The following is a 27,686-nucleotide window of genomic DNA, read 5'->3' as shown; positions in this document are numbered from 1 at the left end:
CCACACTGTCACTGGCATTATTACCATAAATACTGATCCAATCATCCTAGATCTTTGTTAATATCATTGCACTGTTCCCCACTATTGATAAAATTTAAATTTCTTAAAGTGATGGCTGAGGCTTTTCAGGATGTGGCCCAACCCATGTTTCTAACTTCACAATCAATCCCCAAATACCCTAAATTCCAATCATTTGCCCTCCTAAAGGCTCTCCACTTTTTCCTTTATCCTTATCTTTCCTCCTATCTCTATCTCCTACAATCTTCCTCTGTGAGTTCCCCAAACTTCTTTTTCCTTTACCTCTCAGAAAATTAATAATTGCTTCTATTCTGTGTACCCACAATATTTGGTTTATACCAGTCACTGATCATTGTGTGTGTGTGTGTGTGTGTGTGTGTGTGTGTGGGTGTATCTCCTTTTAGATCATGAGATGCTGAGAAAAAGACTTGGGCTCACTTTCATATACTCATAGAATACAATATCTAGCATATGGTATTACTTAATAAATGTTGCTATGTTGAATCAAGCATTAAAAATGAAAAATTAAAGACGTAAGAACAGATGAAACAAGATTGGCTATAAGTTGATAATTGGAGCTATATGAAGGACGTATGGAGCCTGTGACATGACATTACTTCGGCACGTTCGACAGAAGTCAAAATAAAATAGGTTATACCAAGTTTTCCAAAATGAGCAAACACGCTGTGATTCAAGTAGGGATGAGTCTACTGTGAGTTCATTTCTTGACTCTGTTCTGTCCACAACCTTGGGCAGGTGTGTGAACCCCCATGTTCTGCAGTGTTACACAGGGACGAGATGACTGTTTCCGTCACCTGAGCTTTATTCCTGCCCTCTGATCATGCAAACTCCTTGCCACCTCAGGCCTCTTGCAGCAGCTCTCCCCACTACATTAGCTGATACCCTTAGGGGAAGTGTTTTTCTCTCCCCAAACAGTGCTGACAACTTCCTCTTGTCATTTAAATCACAGAGTAAGTTTAATTTCCTCAAGAGACCCCGTTCTTAGCCATCCTATCCATATCCACCCTCGCTCTTGGCACAGCATCCTGTTACATTTTTTTTTCATAGCACTTAGCACTGTCTGAAATGATCATGTCTAGGGACTTCCTGGGTGGTCCCATGGCTAAGACTCCATGCTACCAATGCAGGAGGCCTAGGTTTGACCCCTGGTCAGGGAACTAGATCCCATGTGCCGCAACTAAGACCCAACATAGCCAGGTAGATAAATATTTAAAATAAAAAAGAGCACCCACCCTTTTAAAAAGAAAAGAAATGATTATTGTCTATTTGTTCATTTACTTGCTAACGGTCTGTCTCCCTCCCTAGAACACAAGCATGTGTGAGTGAGGACTTTGACATGTTCTAAACTCCTAGGGTCCAGAAAATTATGACTCACTCTCTGTGCTCCATAAATACTTGCTAACACATGAACGACTGAGTACATATATATAGGTGCACTTGGTTATTTGAGTACTTGTTCTATAAGTAATTCTATGTAACTGAAGAATTTAATCATGAGATCCACTTATCATTAATTACAACTGCTGCTGCTGCTGCTGCTAAGTCGCTTCAGTCATATCTGACTCTGTGCGACACCATAGACGGCAGCCTACCAGGCTCTCCCATCCCTGGGGTTCTCCAGGCAAGAACACTGGAGTGAGTTGACGTTTCCTTCTCCAATGCATGAAAGTGAAAAGTGAAAGTGAAGTCGCTCAGTTGTGTCCAACTCTTAGCTACCTCATGGACTGCAGCCTACCAGGCTCCTCCGTCCATGGGATTTTCCAGGCAAGAGTACTGGAGTGGGGTGCCATTGCCTTCTCCGAATTACAACTGAGTATATACTAATCCATGATAACCCATTTGATATGATATTCCATCATGCTTTCTAGGAAGAGTCAACTATAACCTGAAGAAAAGCTATGGAAATTGTTATAAAATGTTATAAATTGTTACAATGTTAAATAAATTTAACAATTGTTAAATTGTAAAATAAATTTTACAATTGTTAAAATGTTATAAAATGTTATAACTTGTTATAAAATTGTATAAAAATGTTTCAAGAGTAATTGAAAACCTCTTTAAATCAAACATATAAAATGTGAAAGAAAGGCAGATAATAATAATACCTACTAAATGTGGTAGCACTAGTGGTAAAGAATCTGTCTGCCAATGCAGGAGACATGAGATGAGGGTTCTAGCCCTGTGTCGGGAAGATCCTCTAGAGGAGAAAATGGCAACCCACTCTAGTATTCTTGCCAGGAAAATTTCCAATGGACAGAGGAGACTGACAGCCTACAGTCCACGGGGTTGCAAAGAGTCACACATGACTGAGCACACACATTAAATTCTACTATGTGTAATCTTCAAAATAATCCTATGAGGTAAGTACTCCTGTATCCTTTTTGTACAGATGTAGAAACTGAGGCACAGGGATGCTCAGTCATGTACTCAAGGCAGAGAGCTTGAAGCCCAGGCTCTAGACTCTGTATTCCTAGCCTATGTGAGGCTATGAGATTAAAACATGTCTATCTATGTGTGCGTGCATGCTAAGTCTCCTCAGTTGTCTTTCATGCTTTCATTCAAAGGATACTTTTGTTGTCCTCTGGGTAGAATAGAATGGAAAACGTAATCAGTTGGATTTCTACACCCACTAGTTTTGATCAATTCTGACCAGAGAAAAATCTTAGTCCATATTTCCAGGCTACACTTTGATTGCTACAGTTGTCTCAAACACATTTGCCTTTTGCCACAAAGAGAACTAGATGAAAATGGGCTCAGCACACACTTTCTCAATTACCAGAAAAAGCCAGGCCAGTGATGTCCTGGGGTGGGGGGCGGCAGGGAGAGTGAAATGAGAAGCAGGAAAGAGGAGCACCACCCACACCACAAGGAGGGAGGGAGGAGGAGCCCTGGGAGCCCTGACAACACAAACATACCGCACCTGCAGGATCTTCACACCTTGACCGAGCAAAGATCCCTCTTTGTTGGATTCATTTTTCCCTCTTGGGAATTAAATATAAACTCATCTAATTTAGCAATTTTTTAAGGCCTCTCCAAATTTGCAGGACCAATCATTCCACAGTGTCCTAATCTTCACTTGGTCTTGGGTTCCAGGAACAAGTATGGTGAAAGCTGACATAAGAGGCTTTCTCTTCAATCAGTAATGTCTCTGGGAGGAAGACAGTAAATTAAGAATAGGGTTGGGTGAGACCTCCCAATGCAAGGGTCCTGGGTTCGATCCCTAGTCAGGGAACTAGATCCTGCATGCTGCCACCAAGATCCGGTGTGGCCAAATAATAAATAAATAAATATTTAAAAATAAAATTAAAAAAAAATAAATAAAAGGAAAAAAAAAAAGAAAGAAATTGGGTTGGGCAATAATGGGAGTAGCCAGTGGACCAGATAAGATTTAGAACCTTTTAAAACCGAACATTTATCTGGAAAGTGTCCTGCTTTTAATTTCCAAAAATTAGCAGGACATTACAAATTTTTTTTTTTTTTTTTTTTCTGCAGACACTATTTGCCAATGGATCCCATTACAGAATGAGTTCACAGACTGGATTTTGTTGGAAAATCAGGCCATCAGCATAGCGTCTAGACTGGGGAGGAGAAGATGACGGCTAACCAATACTCTGAATGCAGTAATATGCTAACAAAGCTGGGGGGTCAGAACTGTAACCTCTCCTTATAAGCACTGCCCAGATCTGGTCAAAATACCCATATATTTTCTTACACTATCCAATCAGAAAGGAACATTTATATCCTGTTTAAATTAGGCATCTTATCTTCAAAATCAACTCCAACATTTTGTGGTTAGAGGTGCTGAAAAGGCAAAATTATTCTTAAGTTTGGTACCGCTCAGTGGTTGGCATTCATTTTGAGGTACACGAAGTTCAGCTTTACTTCCGGGGAAGTCTGCCTACCTGACAGAATGACAGCTTGGCTTTAGGCTTCAAGTTGATGAAGCGATAAATAGAATTACTGTGCCCTCACGATACTTACGCTTTTCATCTACCCCTTTTTCAGAACTTTCCTGAAACTCAAACTTGGAAGCTATCTATATTTTCTTCTTGTTAAAAACGTCAATAATTTTTTTTTTATATTCATACTTTTGAGAGAGAGTGAATAGAAGCAAAAAACTAACTTTAAGTCACAGAATTTAGGTAAAAATAACTCTTTCCCATAATGGTTCTTCCACAAATACATAAAAATTTCTTCACCTTCCTATAAATTCAGTTCAGATAATATAAAATATGAAATGACTCTCTAAGTGTAAAACATTACTTTCCTGTACTCTCCTAGTTGATGTTGATATATTCAGAAATCCTGAGTAATTAATTTCCTCTTTATTTAAAAGGGTTTAATGGTCAAGGCACATACAGTTATGTTAAACAAATAAGGAGATTCTCCTAGACCACTGCTCCTTGTTCAACTGAAGTCAGATCACATGCTGGATGGGAATTCGTGAGTCCGAATACTAAGCCATGCTTACAACTCTGGTGGTCTAAGCGACATTTTGCAATTCTTTTCAGTTTCTGTCCAGGTAGCAAGGAAATGGAGCCCTCGAGAGAGTATCTCTACAGAAGCAGCCTTCTCATTCTCTGTGGTGGTAGTGGTTTAGTTGCTAAATCACGTCGGACTCTTGTGACCCATGGACTGTAGCCTGCCAGGATCCTCTGTCCATAGGATTCTCCAAGCAAGAATACGAGAGTGGTTTGCCATTTCCTTCTCATTCTCTATGGAGGGCCCCTAATTCATGTTTTTTTTTTTTTAATTTTTGGCCACAATGCACGGCATGTGAGATCTTAGTTCCCTGACCAGGGATCGAACCCTTGTTGCCTGACTGGAAGCACAGAGTCTTAACCACGGGACCATGATGGAAGTCACTGAATTAATGTTTCTTGAGGTCACAAGTATAGTTCTTGCCATGTCGCATTTTGATAAGCCTGTGTAGAAGCTCAAAGGGTAGTTTAATTTATCTGTAAATCTACACAGGCTACAATAGCTCAAGATGGCACAGAATGAGATAATTACTATATTAAAAATATATTTCTTTATCTGGCTGCGCCAGGTCTTGGTTGCAGCATGCAGTATTATTTTAGTTGTGGCATGTGGGATCTAGTTCCTTTACCAGGGACTGAAGCTGATTTCCCTGCATTAGGAGTACAGAGTCTTAACCACTGGACCACCAGGGAAGTCCCTAGATAATCACTTTAAACACACACACATGCACAAACACACTTCTCAGCATAACTACATTAGGAAAACTTGAAAAGTAGAGAAAAACCCCCTATAGGTCCAGTCTATGACACACCATTAAGAGTTGTTTTTTTTCCTTAAGACTTGGCACTACTTACTTTTATCTGTCTATTCATTTATTATTTTTATTGAAGTAGAGTTGATTTATAATATTGAGTGAGTTTCAGATGTACAACAAATTGATTCAATCATATAAAGACTTTTTTCAGACTATTTTCCATTACAGGTTATTAAAAGATACTGAATACAATTCCTTATGTTATATAGTAAATTCTTGTTATCTAGGTTATGTATAGTAGTTTATATACGTTAATTCCACACTCCTATTTGGCCCTTCTACCCTCTTTTCGCCTTTGGTAAACATGTTTGTTTTCTATGTCTGAGTTTGTTTCTGGTTTGTATATAGGTTCATTTGTATTTTTTAGATTTTGCATATAAGTGATATCAGATAATATTTGTCCTTCTCTGTCTGACTTACTTTACTTAATATGATATTCTCTAGGGCCATCCATGTTGCTACAAATGGCAATATTTCATTCTTTTTATGGCTGTTTTAATGTTATTTCCCAATCTTTTTCCTATGCATCTGCATTTTAAAACAAACCACTGCTATATACGTATACTTTAGTCAGTATCTGGATTTTTCCACTTAACATTATGCCAGTAATCTCTTGAGGCCCATTTTGATTCTAAGAGTTATCAATTTAATGATTCTTTGCTTAATATATTAAGCAAATAATACAGAAACTAATAAAATTATATAAGGGGCTTCCCGGATGGCTCAGTGGTAAAATAAACCTCCTGCAACGCAGGAGATGTGGGTTTGATCCCTGGGTCAGAAAGATCCCCTGGAGGAGGAAATGGCAACCCACTCCAGTATTCTCACTGGCAAAATCTCATGAATAGAGGAGCCTGGCAAGCTACCGTCCCAAAGAGTCAGACACACAGAGCAACTAGCACCCACGCACACACACATGCACCCACAGAGAATTATACGTGTGAAAGTATTATTTTGCATGCTCTAAAAATGTTCTTGTTTACAAAATTCGATGTTTATTTTTAAAAGCAATATTCTCTCTTGATTATAAGTCTGATATATGTTGACATTTTAAAAAATTTGGAAAATAGAATATTCAAAGGTTACAAACTAGTCATAGATTCTACCATTCAGCTGTAACCATTTTAAAGTTTATTTTTTATGTAAAGTCTTTTCAAACAATTTATATGTCTTTATAATTTAAAGAATTACTTTAAATTGTAGAAATCCCATTTACTTTGGAAAGGGGAAGTGGGTTTTCTTTGCCATGGTGATTTCTTTCCAGAATGCACTGGCCCTATTTAATTATACAGTGCTCTTCAAATGGTCTTTTGGGGTTTGAACAGTGGACCAGGTGGGCAGCTTCTGGGGCGGGGAGAAAAAACAGTACGTGGCTGGACAAGCTGAAAATGTTCTAAAGAACAGAGGTTAGAGCTTGGTACCTTGCAAGCCAAAGGATGAACTCTTATATGGACCACTTATCCTCATGTTTCTCATATGGCCCTAGAATGCATTTCAATTTCAAGAGGTATCTGGAGAAACTGGGAGAAATCAGATGAAAGAGTGGCCCTTTCCACTGTAGATGGATGGGCTACAATCCATCTTCAGGTCAAACGTTCAGAGAACGTACTCATGATGGAGTTTTTAGAAGTGTCTTCTCGGTACACCAATAGCAGGCGTGTCATGATATTAGTGCCAGCACACTCATGAAAAACCACCATGCTGGAAACCTCATCGACAGAAAGACAACTCTGGAAATGGATCCTTCATTTTTTTTAAATTTAAAAACATTTTCAACAAGGTGATACATTCTCATGTTTCAAAAATCCAAAAGGTTCAGAAGGGTAAGTAGTATCATCTCCCCACCGTGCCTGGCCCCTAGTCATCTAATTTCCCTCCCAGAGACAACCAATGTTACCAACTTTTTATGACTCTCTCTGGAGATACAGAGCCAAGGAAGGGAATGGGAATGTGGGAATGGGTCCTCCTAGAGTTGACTAACACATCACTGTGTGGGAGATTATCTCTGGATAAAGAGGTGCCTGGACAGACGAAGCAGTGCTGTCTCAATCCTTTTATTAACCACCCTAAATCCGCAGGCAGCTAATAGGTTTAGATTTTGAAGGGAAGGCTTCCTCTTATAAGCAGATAACGCCTGGCACTAATGAGAAAGGCTAATAATTGAGTTGCTCTATGTCGGGTTCCATTTAAAGAGCCAGGTCATGATTCATGGCGTGTTTATTCCCTCTAAGGATAACTGGGGCTAAAAGCACCATAATCTTCCATATGAGTAATTTTCTAAACGTAAAACATTATCATATGTTTGTATTATTTTGATTAAGACTCAGCAGCATTTACCAAACCTCTTACCGTTTAAAGAAATACTGAAAACAATTTGAAAATCATAAGTATTATTTTTATAAGTCTCAGAGCCTAAATATATCTCAACCATAATGCAACACTAATGATGTAATATAAATTAATGGAAAAATATCAGGAGACATTTGCTTTACTGCCAAGTTTTAAAGAATACCTAAGCAAGGAATATTTATCTCAGTGATATGAACACTTTTTCCTTCTCTGGAAATTTAATTTTCTAGAAAATGGAACTGTAATTGACTTGTGTGTGCTTAGTTGCTCAGTCATGTCCGACTCTTTTCGACCCCATGGACTGTATGTAGCCTGCCAGGCTCCTCTGTCCATGGGGATTCTCCAGGCTAGAATACTGGAGTAGGTTGCCATGCCCTCCTCCAGGGGATCTTGCCAACCTAGGGACTGAACCCAAGTCTCCTGCATTGCAGGCGAATTCGTTACAGTCTGAGTCACCAGGGAAGCCCAAGAATACTGGAGTGGGTAGCCTATCCCTTTTCCAGGGGATCTTCCCGACCCAGGAATCAAGCGGGGGTGGGGTGGGGGGTCTCCTGCATTGCAGGCAGATTCTTTACCAGCTGAGTTACCTGGGAATTATATTTGTTTCAGATATACAACATAAGTGATTCAGTATTTTTATACATTATGAAGTGATCACTATGATAAGTCGGTTACCATTTGTCACTGTAGAAAGTTATTACAATGTTATTGATTATATTTCCTCTGCTGTACATTACTTTGCTGTACATTACTGGTAGCTTGTACCTCTTAATCCCCTTCATCTAATTCACCCACTCCCCCACCAATGTCTTTAAAGACATTTTAAAGAGTGTTAACCACTATATTGTGGGAAAAACTTTTAAAGCTTACCTTCATATCAGCTATTACCAAAGAAAAAAAAAAAACAAAACCAAACCCACTGCAGATACCATCACACCCTGATGTAAGGTTGCTCTACAGAGGCTGTTTCTAGTTTTGGGATCAGTATTTGCTTTTCAGAAAGATCTACCATGGTATTCTTCATGTAATCATCTGTCCCAGTATGTTTTGTTTTGTTTTGTTTTTTTTTTAAACAATTCAAGTTTCAAAGTAAGGAGACCAAACTAGTCAATCCTAAAGAAAATCAACCCTGAATACTCATTGGAAGGACTGATGCTGAAGCTGAAGCGCCAATACTTTGTCCACCTGATCACTGGAAAAGACCCTACTGCTGGGAAAGACTAAAGGCAAAAGGAGAAGAGGGCAGCAGAGGATGATATGGTTGGATAGCATCACTGACTCAGGACATGAACTTGGGCAAACTCTGGGAGACAGTGAGGGACAGGGAGGCCTGGCATGCTGTAGCCCATGGGGTTGCAAAGAGTAGGACACCACTTAGTGACTGAACAATAACAGGCTTCAAAGATTTGACTGACATGCAAATTCTTTGAAAAATCTTATAGAACATCTGTTACGTATATATAGCAAAGGAGCTTCCCAGGTGGCTCAGTGGTAAAGAATCCACCTGCCAAAGCAGAAGATGCAAGAGATAGGTTTGATCCCTGGGTTGGAAGATCCTCTGGAGTAGGAAACGACAACCCACTCCAAGATTCTTGTAGTGGAAAAGAAGCTTGCCTGGAAAATTTCATGGACAGAGGAGCCTGGCGGGCTTTAGTCCATGGGGTGGCAAAAGAGCCAGACACGACTGAGCACACACACACACACACACACACACACACACATAGCAAAGCACTTAAACCCATAAGAGAGAAACAAACAGAACACCTATGAAGTATGAGGCTCAGACTATATGATCACTCAAGCCTCTTCCAGTTTTAGCAGCCTGTGAAACTGAAGTGTGTTGGCAGAAAAAATGGTAGGACTATAGTGAGCTTCTGTGGCATCAGTAAAAATCAGATTCCTTTCTAAGCTATGCCTTCTAAAAACTGAGCTTCTACCCATTCTAAGCTATGTCTACTGTGAGTCCAAAGTAGACATGTCTGTGCCCACACTAACTTTCACCAGCATCTGTTCTGGGCATAAAACTTCAACTGAGTCTCTTTAAGAGCAGAATAAATGATGCTGATGCTTGTTTTTTGGACCAGAATATAAAACTAAGAAAGAAGCCAAAACACAGCCCTCTAGAATGACTTAGACTTCTTTGGAAGAAAACAAACAAACAAAAAAGGACTTAATTTCAGAAATGTTCACTAGATGGTGTTGTGCTAAACTATATTTTTAAAAAATTTAAATTGTGATGAAATACATGTAACATAAAATTTACCATCTTACTCATTTTTAATTTGCACAACTGCATCTCGTTCACCTACCTGGTAAACTGTCGACTCTCTTCATGAACTTCCATTTCTGTGCTTTTAAATTCATTTAGTTCTTTCCTTATTGCTGCCTAAGTAGGAAACAATAGATAAACAGAATTACTAGTTAGAGCACACATTTCCTCAGCATGTATAGAATCAATGAAGCAGACATTCTTTTATGAAGTATCTTGAAGAAAGGAATTTCGAGTTCCCACCTCTAAAGATGGGATAAATGCAGTATCGATACTACAGCCAAACAAAAACCAGGACAGATCTCTGCAAGTGTCACTCACAAGGCAGAGGGCAAGGGGGCCTTTGCCAAACCCACCCTGGGGCCTGATCTATGAGTCACACACCCACCGCATCCTCGATGACCACAAGGATAGCACAGGTCATGAGTTTTTCTGAGAAACAGTATCATTTTCCTATGAAAGTTCTGCATTTCATACCACCCACAGCAACATGGCTTTGACAAGCTGCCACAGAGCTACAGAGAAGGCAATTGCTATTTATTCTTTGGTATTGAAAGTTTAGACAATTAGAATTAAACATTTCAGCACAGCACTTAAAGCTACTCAAAGAAAATATCGAGGAGAATGCTGTTTCCATTATTATTTATTGAATACATAATCCAAGCCATGTGCATGCTGGGGTTGGAAGAGATGCTTACAGGTTGAAAAGCTGAATACTCATTCACGTGTTAACACTGGTTACCATTAACAATACCGGCTAGATCGTGGATGGTTTTTTGGTTTTAATTTTACGCTTATCTTTATTTTCTAATTTTTCTATGAAGAAGTATTTTTTTTTTTTTCTACTTGAGATCTTTGTTGCTGGGAGTGGGCAGATTGCTCTAGCTGCGGCAAGCAGGGGCTACTCTCTAGCTGTGGTATGCAGGCTTCTCATTGCGGTGGTTTCTCTTGTTATGGAGCACAGGCCCTAGAATGCACGGGCCCAGTAGTTGCAGCTCTGAACCATGTGGAGTCTTCCTACGACAGGGATCGAACCTGAGTCCCCTGCATTGGTAGGCAGGTTCTTTACCACTGAACCACCAGGGAAGTCCTTATGAAGAAGTTTTGTAAATGAAAAAATACTCATAAAAGCATCCTCAGAACCTCTGAGAAACAGACTTCTCAGCTGAAACACAGAATGAAGTTACAAATCACGGTGATAAGAAAATCTACTTTGTGATTGGGGGCCTTCCCCGATAACTCATCAGGTAAAGAATCCACCTACAATGCAGGAGACACAGGACATGCAGGTTTGATCCCTGGGTCAGAAGGATCCCCTGGAGGAGGAAATTGCAACCCACTCCAGTACTCTTGCCTGAAAAATCCCACGGAGCCTGGCTGGCTACAATCCAAAGGGTCAAAAAGAGCTGGACATGACTGAGTGACTGAGCACAGCATACACACTTTGTGGTTGGAAAAAGATGTATTTTAGAAAAGGAAAAAAACAGAAGAAATCCCTGAGGCTTCTCTCCGGCTTTCTCTCATCACTAGCTATCACTCTGCAATATATAAGCTTTTCCCCAATGCTGCTTTCAATCTTATGTTTAAATCCTATAGTCACAGATTATTTTTCTCTCCAAATCTATTCCTCAGTCCCTGTAGTTTCTATGAGGAACCTGAGGCTGGGAACTGTGGCAATGGTTCTTGCCACTGGCTTTTGAAAGAGGATGAATCCAGTAGAGAAATATTTCAGGGCCCAAGTCCCCTGTGATAAGAGTACATACCTTGTTTCACAAATGAGATCAGCAGTAAGGACACTCTTCTTTACTCACTGTAAAAACTGATACCCAGAACCAGGAGCTAAAATAGTGAAGAATGGGGCTTTCCTGATGGTCCAGTGGCTAAGAATCCACCTCACAATGCTGGGGACACTGGTTTGATACCTAGTCTGGGAAGATCCCAAATGTCGAGGGGCAACTAAGCCTGCATGCCGCAAACAGTGAAGCCCACGCTTGGAGCCTGTGCTCTGAAACAAGAGAAGCCACCGCAATGAGAAGCTCATGCACTGCAAGAAAAATAGACCCCACTCACTGCAACTAAAGAAAGGCTGAGTGCAACAACAAAAACCCAACATAGCCAAAAAAGAAACATATTTAAAACAGCAAAGACTCTATACTCATCACCAATTAACATCTATCAAAAAGCTTTCCTTCATCTACTCAAGTGTCCACTGATAGATGAATGGATAAAAATGAATGTACATATACACGCACACACACACACACACACACACACACACACAATGGAGTATTACTCAGCCATAAAAATAATGAAATCTTGCCATTTGCAACAACCTGGATAGACCTAGAGGGTACTATGTTAAGTGAACTAAGTCAGACAGAGAAAAATAAATACCGTATGATGTATGATTTTATTTATACGTGGAATCTAAAAAAACAAATGAACAAACATAACAAACCAGAAACAGATGCATAGATACAAAGAACAAACTGGTGGCTGCCAGGGGTAAGAGGGTAGGAAGAAGGATGAGTAAAATAGGTGAGAGAGATTAAGAGGTACAAACTTTCATTATAAAATAAATGAGTCATAGGGATATCATGTATAGCACAGGGATACAGTCATTAATATTGTGACGACTCTGTATGGAGACAGGTAGGCCCTCTTACTTCAAATTCCACACTCTTTCTAATAAAATGAACTTCAGGGCCTATGTCATCCACATAATTGTGTGAGATCTCTACGCTGTGTGCGCTGGTTATGATTAGAAATGCCGAGTCAATTACAGGCAATGAATATGATAGGAAATTACAGGGGCTGGTTGTTTGAAAATATACATCAAGAAGATGTGACTCTAGGCAGTTAAAGGAATGCAATACTCATTTAAAAAATCTACTGAAGAAAGACCATGGCTTTATTCCACAGGTTACTTCCTCTTATAATTTAAAGAGAAAGTTTCCTGAGAGAGTTTTGAAAGGAAAAAAAAGTAATTAAATGCCCTTTATGTTAGGGAAATACATGGACAATAATCTTAACTCTTTTCTATACAAATGAGACCAGAATTGAAGTCTAATAACTATTCACATAAGTGTAAATGGGACTGATATTTTTTTGAGTTGTTTTTGTGTGTGTGTTTTTGTCTGTTTGTTTTTGGCCTCACCCTGCAGCATGTGGGATCTTAATTCCCTGACCAGGGATCGAACTCGTGGCCCCTGCATTGAAAGCATGAAGTCTCAACCACAGGACCACCAGGGAAGTCCTGGGACTGGTATTTTTTTTGAAAGATAATGGGACAGGAAGAGGTAGGCAGAGTTAGTGGGATTGGAGCCTGAATGGTGCTGAGTTCTATCAACCATGGGAAGCCATTCAGCCAAAACTAGCTATTTCTAAGACTGAAACAAATCAAGCCCACAGAAGACAGTACTGGCACCAAGTAGTAATTTTTGGTACCATGAGAATTATAGAAAGGTTAAAGAAAAAAAAACAAAAAAGACTGGAACTAGGTTTAAAACTGATGACTGGTTACTTGTGATGACTGGTCACAGAACATCTATTTATCACTCCCAGTCCACTCAAGGGTCAGCCTGGCCAGAGGCAACAGGTGATTTGCTGAATACACAGACCTTGCTGCTTCTTCAAATAACATAATCTGTGAAGCCAGGATGAACTAGAACTCCCATCATTTTCATGTCTTTTGTTTATTTCTTTGATAAAAATCTGATATTTAACATGGAGAGGATTTCTTGACTACTTGTCAAGATCAATGCCATGGGTAGGTAAGTATACTCAGCTGTTGTAAGCATGAACAAGCCAGAGAATATCTCCATATGGAATTAAAATCTCAGTCTTTCCTAGGACCTGTTTAGACACTGTATGCCTGGAAGGGTGGTATATTCTATTCATTCTTATGTTCCCAGCATTTAAGATAATACTTAATATATTAGGAGGTTTTTAATAAACGACTACTAGATAACTTGTTGGACAAACCCATGTATCATCTGAAAAATTCTGGATTATCTTTCATTGGATAAATTTAGACTAGACTGTAAACTGAAGCTTAAATGTGTAGTGAAAATGTCACCAATGGGGAACAAAGCTTAAATTATCAAGCCTGACCGTGAATGTAATACTGGTAAGAGTTACCATTTATTGATGAGCTGAAACTTCACAAAAAACCTACCTAATTCTCAAGATAGATCTAATTGGATCTACTTTACTTGTGAGGAAACCCAAGTTAAATGACTTGGCCAAGGTCAAACATCTACCAAGTGGCCAAGCAGGAATCAAATCCATAAGCACCCAGCTCTAAAGCCTGCCTTCCCCACCCATGGCCAACCCCAGGGAGATGGCAACTGCTGTGTGAGCCTTGGTCTTCAAGCCAAGTTGACGGCCTTCTCTGGCTCTACTTGTCACCTTAGGGTTCGTCTACCTCAGCACAGATACTGATATAGGCCATATGTAGATTACATAGGCCACATGTATCTTACTATATGTGTATTTGTTTCTAGTGCTCTACTCAAGCACTGACTCAATGGACATGAGTTTTGAGCAAACTCCAGGAGATGATGAAGGGCAGGGAAGCCTCACATGCTGCAGCCCCATGAGGGGCTCACAAAAAGTCAGACACAACTAAGCGACCAAACAACCTACCTGAGCACAGATATTCTAAAATAAAAAATTTTACCTTAAAGGTGACTTAAGCTCCACTGAGTTTACAATTAATAAGGCATTTCCCCCACCACTTCTCTTTCCCATTGTGGGCAGTTTAACATGACTACCAGATTTAAGGGTTTCTCTGGTGGCTCAGATAGTAAAGAATCTGCCAGCAATGCAGGAGACCAAGATTCAATCCCTGGGCTGGGAAGATCCCCTGGAGAAGGGAATGGCTACCCACTCCAGTATGCATGCCTGTAGAATCCCATGGACAGAGGAGCCTGATGTGCTATACAGTCCATGGGGTTGCAAACAGTGACCAACACACACCAGATTTATGGCATTTCCCAGAGCACCTGGCACACTGTTTTCATAGACTGGGCATTGATTGGTTATTGACTAATTGACACTGATCCCTTTTCTTTACACTTGAAGTTCAAAGAAATTTTAAATGCAAAGTGGTATCTTAGAGGGGCTAAGAAAATAGCACTAACAAAAGAGAGAGAAAGGATGGCTTCTTTAGCCTGACAGGAAGTTCAGTGTTTATTCTGAGAACAGAGGTAGAAATATTTACTTTCAATAGTTTTTTTTTTTTTCTTTACATGGGATATATAGTTCAAAAGCAAAACTTTTTAATATGAAAGGTAAATACAAGTTTTTATTATCAATTAACTAAAACTATATTATTATAAATCTTATTATATATTATGAAATGTTTTAAGGTAAAAAGCAACAGAAATCCAGAAATGATTTTTATAATAATGATGATTAGCATACATTTTCATTCCAAAATAAAATATATCCTAAGACTGTTGATATTTTTAGTATCTCTGGGCAATAAGTAACATTTCACTATACAAATCTTTTAACATCAAGAGAAAATAAATGATCTTTTTCCAGTGTTAGGTTAAAAACAATATTTTTAGAAACTCTTAAAAATATTATGCATTGATGTGCACTGTAATTGTTATTTTCTCACCTTGTATTTTTGAATATTCTGATTTCTGCTAATGAACATGAGTCACTTGTGTGTATACAAAGTACTATACATTAAAAGCGTTTTTATTTTCTTTTTAAAATTTTTTGTTGAAGTACAGTTGATTTACAATGTGTTAGTTTCAGGTGTACAGCAAAAGAATTATTTTAACTATCTTTAAAAAGTATACAACATTTTTTCTATCTAAAAAGAAATTGTTCTTATTTTTCTTTAAGGAAGAAAAAAAACCTACAATACAAATCCAGTTCTAAAAATGCAGTCATCGAGACCTTCAGAAATCTCAGGGTTAAGGGGAGAGAAAATGCCAAAGGGAGAAAATGAGTCTCGTGTATGGGTAGAGAGGCCCCTGGCTTAGCTCTGCCACTCAGGGTTCAATCAGCAAGGGAGACGTGAATGTCGTGTGCTTTCAAGTTACTCATGAACAGACATTAAGCCTGCGGGATAAAACCTGACCAAATACATCTCCCCTGCAGCCTACAAGTTCAGCACAAGAATCTATTTTTGTTAAAAAACCCTCTCTGTTATTATAGCTCGAGGTGGATAAACTTTACCTTCCAATAACAGACAAGAGTTAGGAAGGAGTATTTCAAGCATATGGGAAAATGCAGTTTACATATGAGGGTGGTTAATCATTTAGATTCTCACTGCTTGTACACTGTGCACTTGCATGTGATTTCTACTCATTTACCTGGCCGCCCTCTACCTGCCTTTCTGAAGTTCAACATTTGAGTAACATAACAACTGGGAATGGTGGAAATGGCAAACTGCATTTTCTAAAGATGGCAGCAATAATAATTCCAGCTCACACGCTCTTCTGCAATCTGACCTTGCCACCATTCCCCCCACTGAAAGGCAGAGCTAATTACCCTCCCCTTGAATCTGAGCTGCCCTAATGACTTGCTTAGAACTAACAGAATGTTGGGAAAGCGAGGCTGGGTGCCTTCTAAAGCTGGGTCAGAAAAGTCCATGCAGCTTTTACCTGGTTCTCTCTGGGCATGTGCCCTGGGACAAGCCAGCCACCATGTAAGAAATCTGACAACAACTCTGAGGCCACCATGCTGAAAAAGCCGCATGTCGGTGGCTTGGTGGACAGCCCCAGCTGAGCCCAGGGCTAAGCCTAGCCTCTGAGACATCGTCAGATGGTAAACAATCTGCCTGCAATGCAGGAGACCTGGGTTTGATCCCTGGGTCAGGAAGATCCCCTGGAGAAGGGAAAGGCTACCACTCCAGTATTCTTTCCTGGAGAATTCCATGGACAGAGAAGTTTGGGGGGCTACAGTTCATGGCGTCCCAAAGAATCAGACACAACTGAGTTACTAACACTTTCTTTTCACTTTTCGCCAAGACACCAGACATGTAAACAAACCACTTCAGACCCTCCAGAGAAGCCAATCTGTCAGCTGAGTAACAGTCAATGACCTGAGTCTCTCTTGCTTAAGGGCAAGAGACCACATTAAGTAGTTTATAGGCAATTCTTGGAAACCCATAAACTTGACCAGTTCCTTCAGGAAACATGGTAGTGATTGATGGTGGGCCTGACCCAGGACCTGAGTATCACAGTCTCCTTCACGCCCTCATGGCTGCCCTCAATCCGCGTGATTCCCCTTCCTGGGAAAGCCTCCTCTTAAAGTGCACCTTCCTCCGCCTCGCTGACCATCCCACCCTCAAGGGTTTTCTCCTCACCTTTTCTGCATAAGCAGTGAGTTGCTGCTCCATTGATTATGCACCACTCTCTCACTGACTTTTTCTCCCAGAGGCAACCTTTCCCTTTCTTTTGGCTCCTTTCTCATGGCATAAAAGATTGCTCAAGTATTTCCCACAGATTAGAAAAAAAGTCATTCTCTTGATATTCTTATTTTCCAAATCTACTCACTCAAGCTTGCAGCATTCCCAATCATTCTCCCTCAGGTGACTAGCTTATACTTCTTCGCAGCAAGACTCTTGGGACTGTGTTTTATTCTCAGGGTTCCCACCACAGTCAGGCTTCCACCTGTCAGTCTGTTAAAATGCCTCCTCTCACTACGTAACCAACCACTTGTGAGCCGACACTCCCCTCCCCAGGCTGCTGGGCTAACTCTTCTCTTTCCCCACCTCATAGACATTTCATTTCAGTGTTTCTTAATGGCTCTTCATGCAGGCTTCAGTTCAGTTCAGTTCAGTCGCTCATTCGTGTCCAACTCTTTGAGACCTCATGGACTGCAGCACACCAGGCCTCCCTGTCCATCACCAACTCCCAGAGCTTGCTCAAACTCATGTCCATCGAGTTGGTGATGCCATCCAACCGTCTCATCCTCTGTCATCCCCTTCTCCTCCTGCCATCAATCTTTCCCAGCATCAGAGTCTTTCCCAATGAGTCAGTTCTTCGAATCAGGTGGCCAAAGTACTGGAGTTTCAGCTTCAGCATCAGTCCTTTCAGTGAGGGACTGATTGGCTTTCTTGGGTGCTATTCTCAGCCTCCAGAATCCCTTTTCATTTGGAACACTCTTCCTTTGTAACCTTACTCCTTCCTAGTTTTCACTTCTTATGAGCTAAGAATTACTGACTCCATATCTCTAATATGAGCCTGACTCACACTAGGTGCTTTACAGAATGAATTCAATTAAATGGTGTCAGCATAGAGTGTAACTAAAAGCCTAGTTCTAATATTAAGACTGGGTATGACCTGAGTTTATTTGATACCAAATTTTGTTCAGAGACAAAAATTAGAAACCTTTATTTGGGAGATTAGGAAAACTTTAAAATGAAAAATGTAAAAACAAACAACTGATTGGCAAAATTCTTTAACTATGTAACCATAATACTCATAAAATTGTCTTTTTTCATGATGGAACCCTCTCTATATTGCAGTTTTTCTGAACTGTGAGGCATGAAAGAGATTAAGGGTTGGTAAACCATGACCCACAGGCCAAATGTGGTCCACTATCTGTTTTTTTTAAAGTTTTTAATTGAAGGATAATTGCTTTACAGAGTTTTGTGGCTTTCTTTCATACATCAAGGAGAATCAGCCATAGATATACCCATGTCCCCTTCCTCCTGGACCTCCTGCCCATCTCCCTCCCCATCCCAACCTTTAGCCTGTCACAGAGCCCCTGTTTGAGTTCCTTGAATCATACAGCAAATTCCCATTAGCTATCTATTTTATATATGGTATTGTAGACTTCTATGTTACTCTCTCTGTAAATCTCCCCTTCTCCCTCCTCTCCTCCCACTGTGTCCATAGGTCTGTTCCCTATGTCAATTTCTCCACTGCTGCCCTGAAAATAAATTCATCAGTGCCATCTCTTCAGATTCCATATATATGTGTCAGAATACGATATTCATATTTCTCTTTCTGACTTACTTCACTCTGTATAATACTCTCTAGTTTCATCCACCTCATTAGAACAGATTCAAATGAGTTCCTTTTTATGGCTAAGTAGTATTCCAATATCTATATGTACCACAGATTCTTTATCCATTCATCTGTTGATGGACATCTAGGTTGCTTCCATGTTCTAGCTATTGCAAATAGTGCTGCAATGAACACTGGAGTACACGTGTCTTTTTCAGTTTTGATTTCCTCAGGGTATATGCCTAGGAGTGGGATTGCTGGGTCATATAGTGGTTTCACTCCTAGCTTTTTAAGGAGTCTCCATACTGTCTTCCACAGTGGCTATATCAGTTTACATTCCCACCAGCAATGCAGGAGGGTTCCCTTTTCTCCACACCCTCTCCAGCATTTATTGTTTGTAGACTTTTTAATGATGGCCATTCTGACTGGTGTGAAATGGTATCTCATTGTAGTTTTGATTTGCATTTCTCTAATAATGAGTGATGTTGAGCATCTTCTCATGTGCTTGTTAGCCATCTGTATGTTTTTTTTTGGAGAAATGTCTCTGCAGGTCCCTTTCCCACTGTTTGATTGTGTTGTTTGCTTCTCTGGTATTGAGCTGTATGAGCTGCTTGTATATTTTGGAAATTAATTCTTTATCAGTTATTTCCTTTGCTATTATTTTCTCCCATTCTGAGGGTTGTCTTTTCACCTTGTTTGTAGTTTTCTTTGCTGTGCAAAAGCTTTTAATCAGGCCCCACTTGTTTATTTTTGTTTTTATTTCCATTACTCTAGGAGGTGGGTCATAGAAGATATTGCTTTGATTTATGTCATCGAGTGTTCTGCCTCATCATCTGTTTTTATAAAGTTTTATTGGACCACATATAGATCCACTCACTCACACATTGTCTATGGCTGCTTCCCTGCTACAAAGGCAGAGTTGAGCCATTGTAATAAAGACTGGATGGCCTACAAAGCCGGAAATATTGACTTTCTGGCCATTTATAGAAAATGTGTGCCAGCCTCGATACACCTCAATACCTTTTCCAAGAATAACTTGTATATTTTCTAAGAGTAAGGGTAAATAATGGTTTTGGGAAAGCACTCTTCCACCCCAATTCAGATTTGTTTGCAGATGGGTTACATGGAAACTAAGAACAAGTTTTTTTTTTCTGAAACTCAGTTGAAAGAACTATGTCGATATTAAATATATCACTTAAGTGGCTTAAATAATCAAAGGCAGAAAAGTATTAGGATATTTGGTAATACTTAATCTCCCAAGATGACTAAGTAGAAGGTAAGTAGGTACTGGCAATTTCAGAAAAGCAATAAAATCATAAATAAATAAAAGCATGGCTCATGCCACTGAAGTCTTGCCTTGTCTGCAGGTGTTAACCTGGCCCAGGGCTTGTCTGCCCGGCGATCATAGTCAGGTGAATCAGTGACTTCCACATACTCGTTAAACCGCAGGATCCTTCGAGCCTGCAGCTCTGCCACTGTGGGTCTCAGGCTGAGCTGCAGGAGGATAAAGAAAAAAGGATAGTTCAATAAACCATTTACAGCCTCATGGTGGCATGTTTTTCTATAGAGAACTTCAAAGTTATAAGGTCACTTTCAGATATCAAAAAAAAAAAAAAGGCAGCAGCATCTTGGGAGTTTCTAATGAGAACTAGAAAGCAGTATGCCCTAATTTTGAGGCTATAAAAATCATCCTTGTTAGATAGGTCACAATCTTTGGCAACTGGCTGCATTATGCTATCTTCCCCACCTTGCCTGGCATCTCTGACATGGGGAACAGGAAGCAGTACAGACACAATAGTAATCCAGATATGGAATGGCTGGCTTAAAGACTGAATTATCAAGACAGAAGCCCTACAAACTGTAGAAATGAGAATAAAAATCTCTGTTCCTTCTACATTATACCTGCATAGTCACAGATGTACAAAGTTATAACAAAGATAGTCCAGTGAAGGGTGAGCCTACAACAGTCTTTTGTGAGAGTCTAAGGACCCAGGCCAAGATTTGACATTGACCCTTGGCACTGAGAAACCGTGTGCAGGAATGAGGAAGGGGGACTTGCTGGAAAACTGCACTTTACGGAGGTCACAACTGCTTAAAACCAGCTGCAACCTTTAAGACACTTCCAGTTAGGTGGATTCTGTCTGTGGTCTTTGTGAAATTCAAATTTACAGTTATATTTAATCTACCATACCCTGTGTGCATTTGCTTTCCTCTCCTGGACCCCTCTCAAGTCCAAGAATAAGACAGAAACGGTTCTTAAGACACTAAAGAAACTTAGCCCCTGGTTGACAGGTATCATCCACTCTCCAATATAAAGATTCATGATTTTGCAACCTTTCTCAGTTGGGAGGTGTCACAGTATTGTCAGTTAGGTAGACTCAGTCCTCTGTTTTACAGAAAAGGTTCATTTTCAGTCTCTTTCTCTCTCTCTCTCCATATATATACATACATACATATATATGTATGTATGTATATAATGTATAATATATGTATATAATGTATAATGTATGCTGCTGCTGCTGCTGCTAAGTCACTTCAGTCACATCCAACTCTGTGCGACCCCAAAGACGGCAACCCATCAGGCTCCCCTGTCCCTGGGATTCTCAAGGCAAGAACACTGGAGTGGGTTGCCATTTCCTTCTCCAATGCGTGAGAGTGAAAAGTGAAAGTGAAGTCGCTCAGTTGTGTCCGACTCTTAGCAACCCCATGGACTGCGGCCCACCAGGCTCCTCCGTCCATGGGATTTTCCAGGCAAGAGTACTGGAGTGGGGTGCCATTCCCTTCTCCGTATAATGTATATATGTATATAATATATATACGTATATAATATCTCTCTCTCTCTCTCTCTCTCTCTCTATATATATATATATATATACAGCCAGACTATCTATGATCTAAGTGGACCTCTTTGGAATCATTCCATATTTGCATGGGCTCAATTTTTGGAAAAATTAAGCACGCTCACCAAAAAATGGATGCTTTTGTAGTCAAAAATATTCCCTTTCCTTAGCTTCCTCTTGAGTAAAACCAGAGGCTGAACTGTCAGTGCTCTAACATTCAAGGCATTCAGGGATTCTTAGACAGTCTGGGTCTACACACTGAACCCATTTGACCTGGGATATGGCAACTTGGCTCCTTCTATATTCATAAAGCCCTGGTAGGTGATGGACAAAGGAAGGAACAATCTAAGGGGTTTTGTTATCGTCTCAGTTACTGTTCTATATATATATTGTTAGCTTCTTACTGCCTTTCCAGGGTGGATACGGTTGAGGAAGTAGAGAAACCCTTGCCTCCGGCGACTTCCCAAAAGGCAAGTAACCAATGGCCACACAGGTTAGAAATTCTCCATCCAGTCTTGTCCTTCAGGGCTGTGCCAGTCCCAGGGTGGCTATTATGTCTATGGAATTTTTCGCACCTGTAGGAGGGAGCTCTGTGCAGTACAGGCAATCGGAGGTAGGGCAGCCCTCCTGGAAGCCCCCAAACGGATTGAGAAAAGATCATATGTATGACAGGGGTGGCCTGAGCATGGGGGTAGTTATTGCTTATCCGTAGTTGGTAACATGCACGCTAAGTCACCTTAGTCACGTCCGGCTCTTTGTGACCCTATGGACTATAGCCCTCCAGGCTCCTCTGTCCATGGAATTCTCCAGGCAAGAATACTGGACTGGGCTGCCATACCCTCCCTCTGAGTGAGCTGGTAACTTAATGGCTATGAATTGCTAGAAGAGCCATCTCTAGAATGGCTTACAGCATCTTTCTCAGCTTGATTATTATTTGATGTTTAGGCTCTTTGAGGAAAAAAAGAGATGAATTAAGGATCTTTTGCCCTAAAAATCAAAACCAAAACCTCTCGAAATACAGTCTCCACCCTTCCAATGGGAATGGAGTGCTTCTTCTACATGCCTGCGAATGCTTTTGCTGTGAACTCCACAGCCAGCCCAGATTAAATGTGGGTCAGGTCACACACTTTGCTGCAGATGTCATATTTTACTCTTCCTGCCTTATTCAGGTGTGAAAGGTTTATCTAAAGAATGTCTGAACAAGGTGTTAATAATAAATGAAAACTCTGATAGTGCTTAATTTTTCTGAAGACTATTACTATTTTAATACTTAAAGAAAAAAGCTATGGTCCTAGTATCAGATTTTTATTTTCATAAATCAGTAGTAACAACTGACTGAGTTTTGGAGCGAAACCATTTGTGAACTTGGGTAGCAGTGCAGCAGGCAAGCTGGATGATTAAGTTCACTTTATAAATTACTCACTCAGCTCAGAATCTTCAATAATAACCAAATATTTATTCAGTATTTCAAAGACCATGTGGAAAGTGTGAGCATTTTTTAAAACTATAGATTGAAATGTTAATAATGGCTATTTATGAATGGGAGATATTTGCATGATTTTCCAGTCTTTTCTGTTTCTTGTGGTGTTTAAATTTTTTCACACAGGTTATGCTATTTTCATAATTGGCAAATGTAATTTAGAACTTTTGATTGTCAACTTTTCAAAATTAGCACATTATGCAATTATTAATATAAACATAATTCACATTATAAGCATTATATTTATTTTAATGTTAGTGACTAGTTAGCAGGTTAATAGGAATGTTTATGGTTAGTAGGTTAATAGGATCATTCCTAAATATCAGATTTACATGTAGAACACTGATCTACATTTTAAAAATGAAGTATATCTCAAAATACACATGCTCATTAACAGTCATAGTTTCATTACCTTTCTGCTGAGTCTGCGTTTAAGTTCCATTTTTGCTTCTTGCTCTTCTTCTTCATTTTTTTCTGTTTATTAATTGGGTGGGGGAGAGGAGGAAAGGCATGAAGATTTAGTTACTATAAAAGATTATATAATCAGAAAGTAGATCAGGCCAGTTATTTGACTTCACATTGATCAAACACTCCACCAACATCTTTAAAAAGCTGTTCAAGATTCTGCAGAAAGATTGATCATTAATTTATAGATATATTACTTTTTCCTTATAGCACTGGTTTATTTACTAACAGTAAACCTTTTTGCCTCATTTCTTGTTTTCTTCTGAAAAAAACCCCAAGAATGCTCATACTCTGGTGAAAGTCTCTCACTGCTGATCATCTCATAGGCTTATAAGAACAATCTATCTGAATTCAGATAAAAATGTATTACTGGATCTGGCCTTCATGTGAAAATCTGAATCACATCAAAAGAACAAATTAAAACCATCTGATGCATGTCTGAGTTGCTGATTTCCATTCAAATCCAAGCAAAATACTTGATTTTTTTGCTTTGATTTCCATAGAAGCAGAATATAATAATTTCTCTGGATTTTGCTTTCAAACCAGAATGTTCTGAATGGGGTTATGGTGTTTGGTTGATGTGGATGATTTATTTTCTTGTGACTCTAACTTTCCAAAGTCTTCTCTTTATCCAGTGCTTCACCAAGTAGTACAATTTAATGGCCAACTCAAATGAATGCTGTCCAACAGATGGGATTAAGAAAAAAATGTCCAGAACTTTAAAAGAAATAAACACTGCTCAGGGTTTAATGCTAGCTACTTGATGACCTTCTCTTGGCTGCTTCCTGTAGCTCATTATTTGTTTGGTAAGTGAGCACAGATTCTCGGATACCAATGCTTACGAAAGATTATCTTTTAGAAAATGCCATAATGAATTCTACTGAAGGAAAGTCACACTTAGTATAAAGGCTCAACCAAAGAGCTGAAAAAGTCTCCTCCACAATTTTTAAAATTCAAATAGACTTCTTACTGTTAAGACTGTTTTTACTGTGAATATGATATCAGTATTCAATATTGCAACATTTGTATTTGCTTGCTGAGCATGCTAAATTCTCTATTAATTTTACTTATCTGGACAGGGAAAAGTTTTGACATTCTTCTGAAATACTAGTTTTAATTAATAAGAAAGAGGACGATCTGTCTGGTTATTTAAACAGAGAGTGGACATAAACTGAAATCACCTTGTAAGACAAGAAATGACTAGTTAGTATGTTTTCATTAAGTGTCTGAGAGAGCCAAATAAAATTTGATTATAATTCAGATTTCTTCTGAAAATACTGTAGGTTTTTCTAATTGCTTCACAAAATATATATCCTTTGATATCCTTAAAATACATCCTTAGGGTCAAATACTTTATGAGTTGGATAAGGCATGTGGGTTGTAAATTACTTGTAACAGACAAACACCAAACTTGTGGTTCATGTGATCCAAACAAGGGCTTTACAAGGTTAGGCATTTGATGATTTTAAGAAAAAAATTATAATCATTAAAACCTTTTTAGTCATTCTTCCTATACAACGATTATGCTACAATTTTCAAAAGTAATTTTCAAAGACAAAATACTTGTTATCTAATATGACTCAAAGCTAACAAATGCCCTAATTTTCATGAAATATATAAAATTTCATTTCCTTGAAGAGACTATTACCTAATTTTGCTCTATGAAGCACACTGCACATCTAGGTGTCAGCCAGTGACGTTTTTAAAAAAGAAGGGCCAACTGTAGTTAGTTAAATACACAGGAGTTTATATACCAATTGGGAATTCCTCTCTAACATCAGGAACTGACTTCCTTACATTTCCCATTTTTGAAATTATGTTTCTAAGGAAATTAGAGGAAGAGGGTGAGATGTGGAAGAAGGCTAATGTGATTCTTCCTCTGAATGTGTTAAATAGTCATTGTTAAATCTTTTACTAAGAGTCAAAATTAAACCTTAAACTTAGTTTGAAAAAATTCACCAAGTTTCTAGAACTTAAAAAAAAAAATTATTAGGGGGTTAATTATAAAGTAGGATGTAAACATGACACTTTAAACAGACTGGAAGAATGCTCATGAAGGAAGCTGCTGGCTCACTGACAAATCTTGCCCTCAGTAGCTCATCAGAGTAGAAAGGGGCAGATATCAGAACAGCCACAGAAAGCACTTGCCATAAACACACAAACAATGCACAGAGTTGAACAGCAGTGTGCACTGCAGGAAATCTGCCCTCCAAGTGCTGCCCTGAACCTCATATGGATGAGCTAAAAGGAGAAACAGAAAAGCAGCCAAGTGCCAGCAACTGGAGTGTGATGATACTCTTCACTAACTCAGACAAGATGGGTTCAAAAAGCTAAACATTTTTTTGTGAGATTGTTTTCACTTTGTGCTGTTTTGCATGTTTCTATATGGATTTTGTTAACAAACAAGAATGCAGTAATAAACCTACTTTGAAATGCACCCAAAAACAAAATGACTCCATAGATGGACAGATGTGTGACAAAGTAAGATGTTAATGGTAGAATACAGATAGTAGATACATGGATATTACTGTAAAATTGTTTCTAGTTTTCTGTATGCTTAAAAAATTTCGTAACAAAATGCCAGGGAAAAACACATGTAGAACTCAATGACTTAACACATGTTTTTTCTATGGAAGATTGAGCTGGAATTATAGTCATAACTAAATAGTATAAGAAGATCTGAATATTTTATCCCTACCCTGTCAAAGGTGTCCCATGAACATCTCTTTTCCTGAGAAGCAAAAGCTGACCTTTCAAGCACCAAAAGTGGCTTTCTATTTTAACAATATTAAGAAACTAGTACTAAAATCTAACTTAAATATATATATATATATATATATATAAAAAACCCTAGATGCACTAAAATAAGAAAGAGATCAAGTTAGGTGTGATACTGGGAATGATACTAAGAAATAAAATTTGTCCTGTGGTCTCTGATTAAAGCCATGAGCGTTGTGTGCCATTTGATTCATGTTTATGGAACTAGTGACGGGCCTGGATTTGAGAACTGTTGAATGTTTTATGCTGTGAATTAGTTTCCTAATGTGTCAAGAAAGGATGACCCAGTTAAGTATGTATCCTTAAAAACCACACCACACACACACACACTTCTTCAAACTGACAGTCATGTTTCTTTTGAACAAAAAGCTGGAGATGAAACAAACAAGAGTAATCTGCATGGAAGAACATAAATATGACCCAAGTGATGAGTAAAAAGTAAAGTCAAGGAAAGTAGAGGAGGAAAGAGAATGGGAAAATGAAGCCATCCGTTTCCCTGGGACTGCTCAGAAGAATGTTCTGGGCGACCTCCACCAGTTCTCTTTTCTGCTTCCCTTGGCCACACAATATTGTGTCAGGAGATCATAAGCCATTTATCATCCTCTATAGACTGGAAACGTGTCTTTTGTTTCCAGAATAAGCATGCACAGACAAACTAAGAAGGAAGTTAAAAAAAAAGGGCTGGAGTCAAATCTGAAGTTGACTTTGGCGTTTCACTCTTTCCTGAACCTCCAGGAAAATGGAGTATAAATGCCAAGACAGCACTTAAGATCAATGTGTGATAAATTTCTAGATCTATGAAACAGTTCCTCAAATAACCAAACACCAATGTGGTTTGGCACGGTCTGTCTCCCAGGAGCAGGAAAGAATTACCCAGAATTCACTCTTTTTTTTTCTCTAGGTATTGCATCAGGCAGCCAATAAGACACACTCTGGATTTCAGGAGCTTATGGACTACATTTGAGCTTATCTACAATTTAATTCAATCAGTATTTCCCAGGAACCTATTATCAAAAGCCATGAGTCTTTTTGGTTTAGGTTTGTTGTCAAAATTAGACGTTGCTTTCGTTCTTCTTCCTCAGAAAGCTAAACACATTTTTTTTTCTTATCTAGCCGTGACTTTTTCCATCTCCAAACTGGCTCCTCTACGCACTGATGGTCATTTAAGTTCTTGGGTTCCATTTCAGTTATG

At 39.1% G+C, this 27,686-nt stretch overlaps 1 protein-coding gene across 4 annotated transcripts in view; it reads right to left on the bottom strand.

The window, feature by feature from the left end:
- The window catches only part of PHACTR2 (phosphatase and actin regulator 2), a 222,528-nt gene that overhangs the window by 7,728 nt on the left and 187,114 nt on the right, over positions 1-27,686 (bottom strand). For all 4 annotated transcript variants that reach the window (XM_070376795.1, XM_070376793.1, XM_070376796.1 and 1 more), the window contains 3 exons: positions 23,664-23,725; positions 20,288-20,425; positions 9,994-10,070 (listed from right to left, as the gene is read on the bottom strand). In XM_070376795.1, coding sequence (XP_070232896.1) covers positions 9,994-10,070; positions 20,288-20,425; positions 23,664-23,725 — 277 coding nt within the window. The remainder of the gene's footprint in view (positions 1-9,993; positions 10,071-20,287; positions 20,426-23,663; positions 23,726-27,686) is intronic.

This window comes from Bos mutus, chromosome 9 (assembly GCF_027580195.1).
Source record: "Bos mutus isolate GX-2022 chromosome 9, NWIPB_WYAK_1.1, whole genome shotgun sequence".
Taxonomy (NCBI): Eukaryota; Metazoa; Chordata; class Mammalia; order Artiodactyla; family Bovidae; genus Bos; species Bos mutus.
This window is presented reverse-complemented; position numbering and strand designations above follow the sequence as displayed.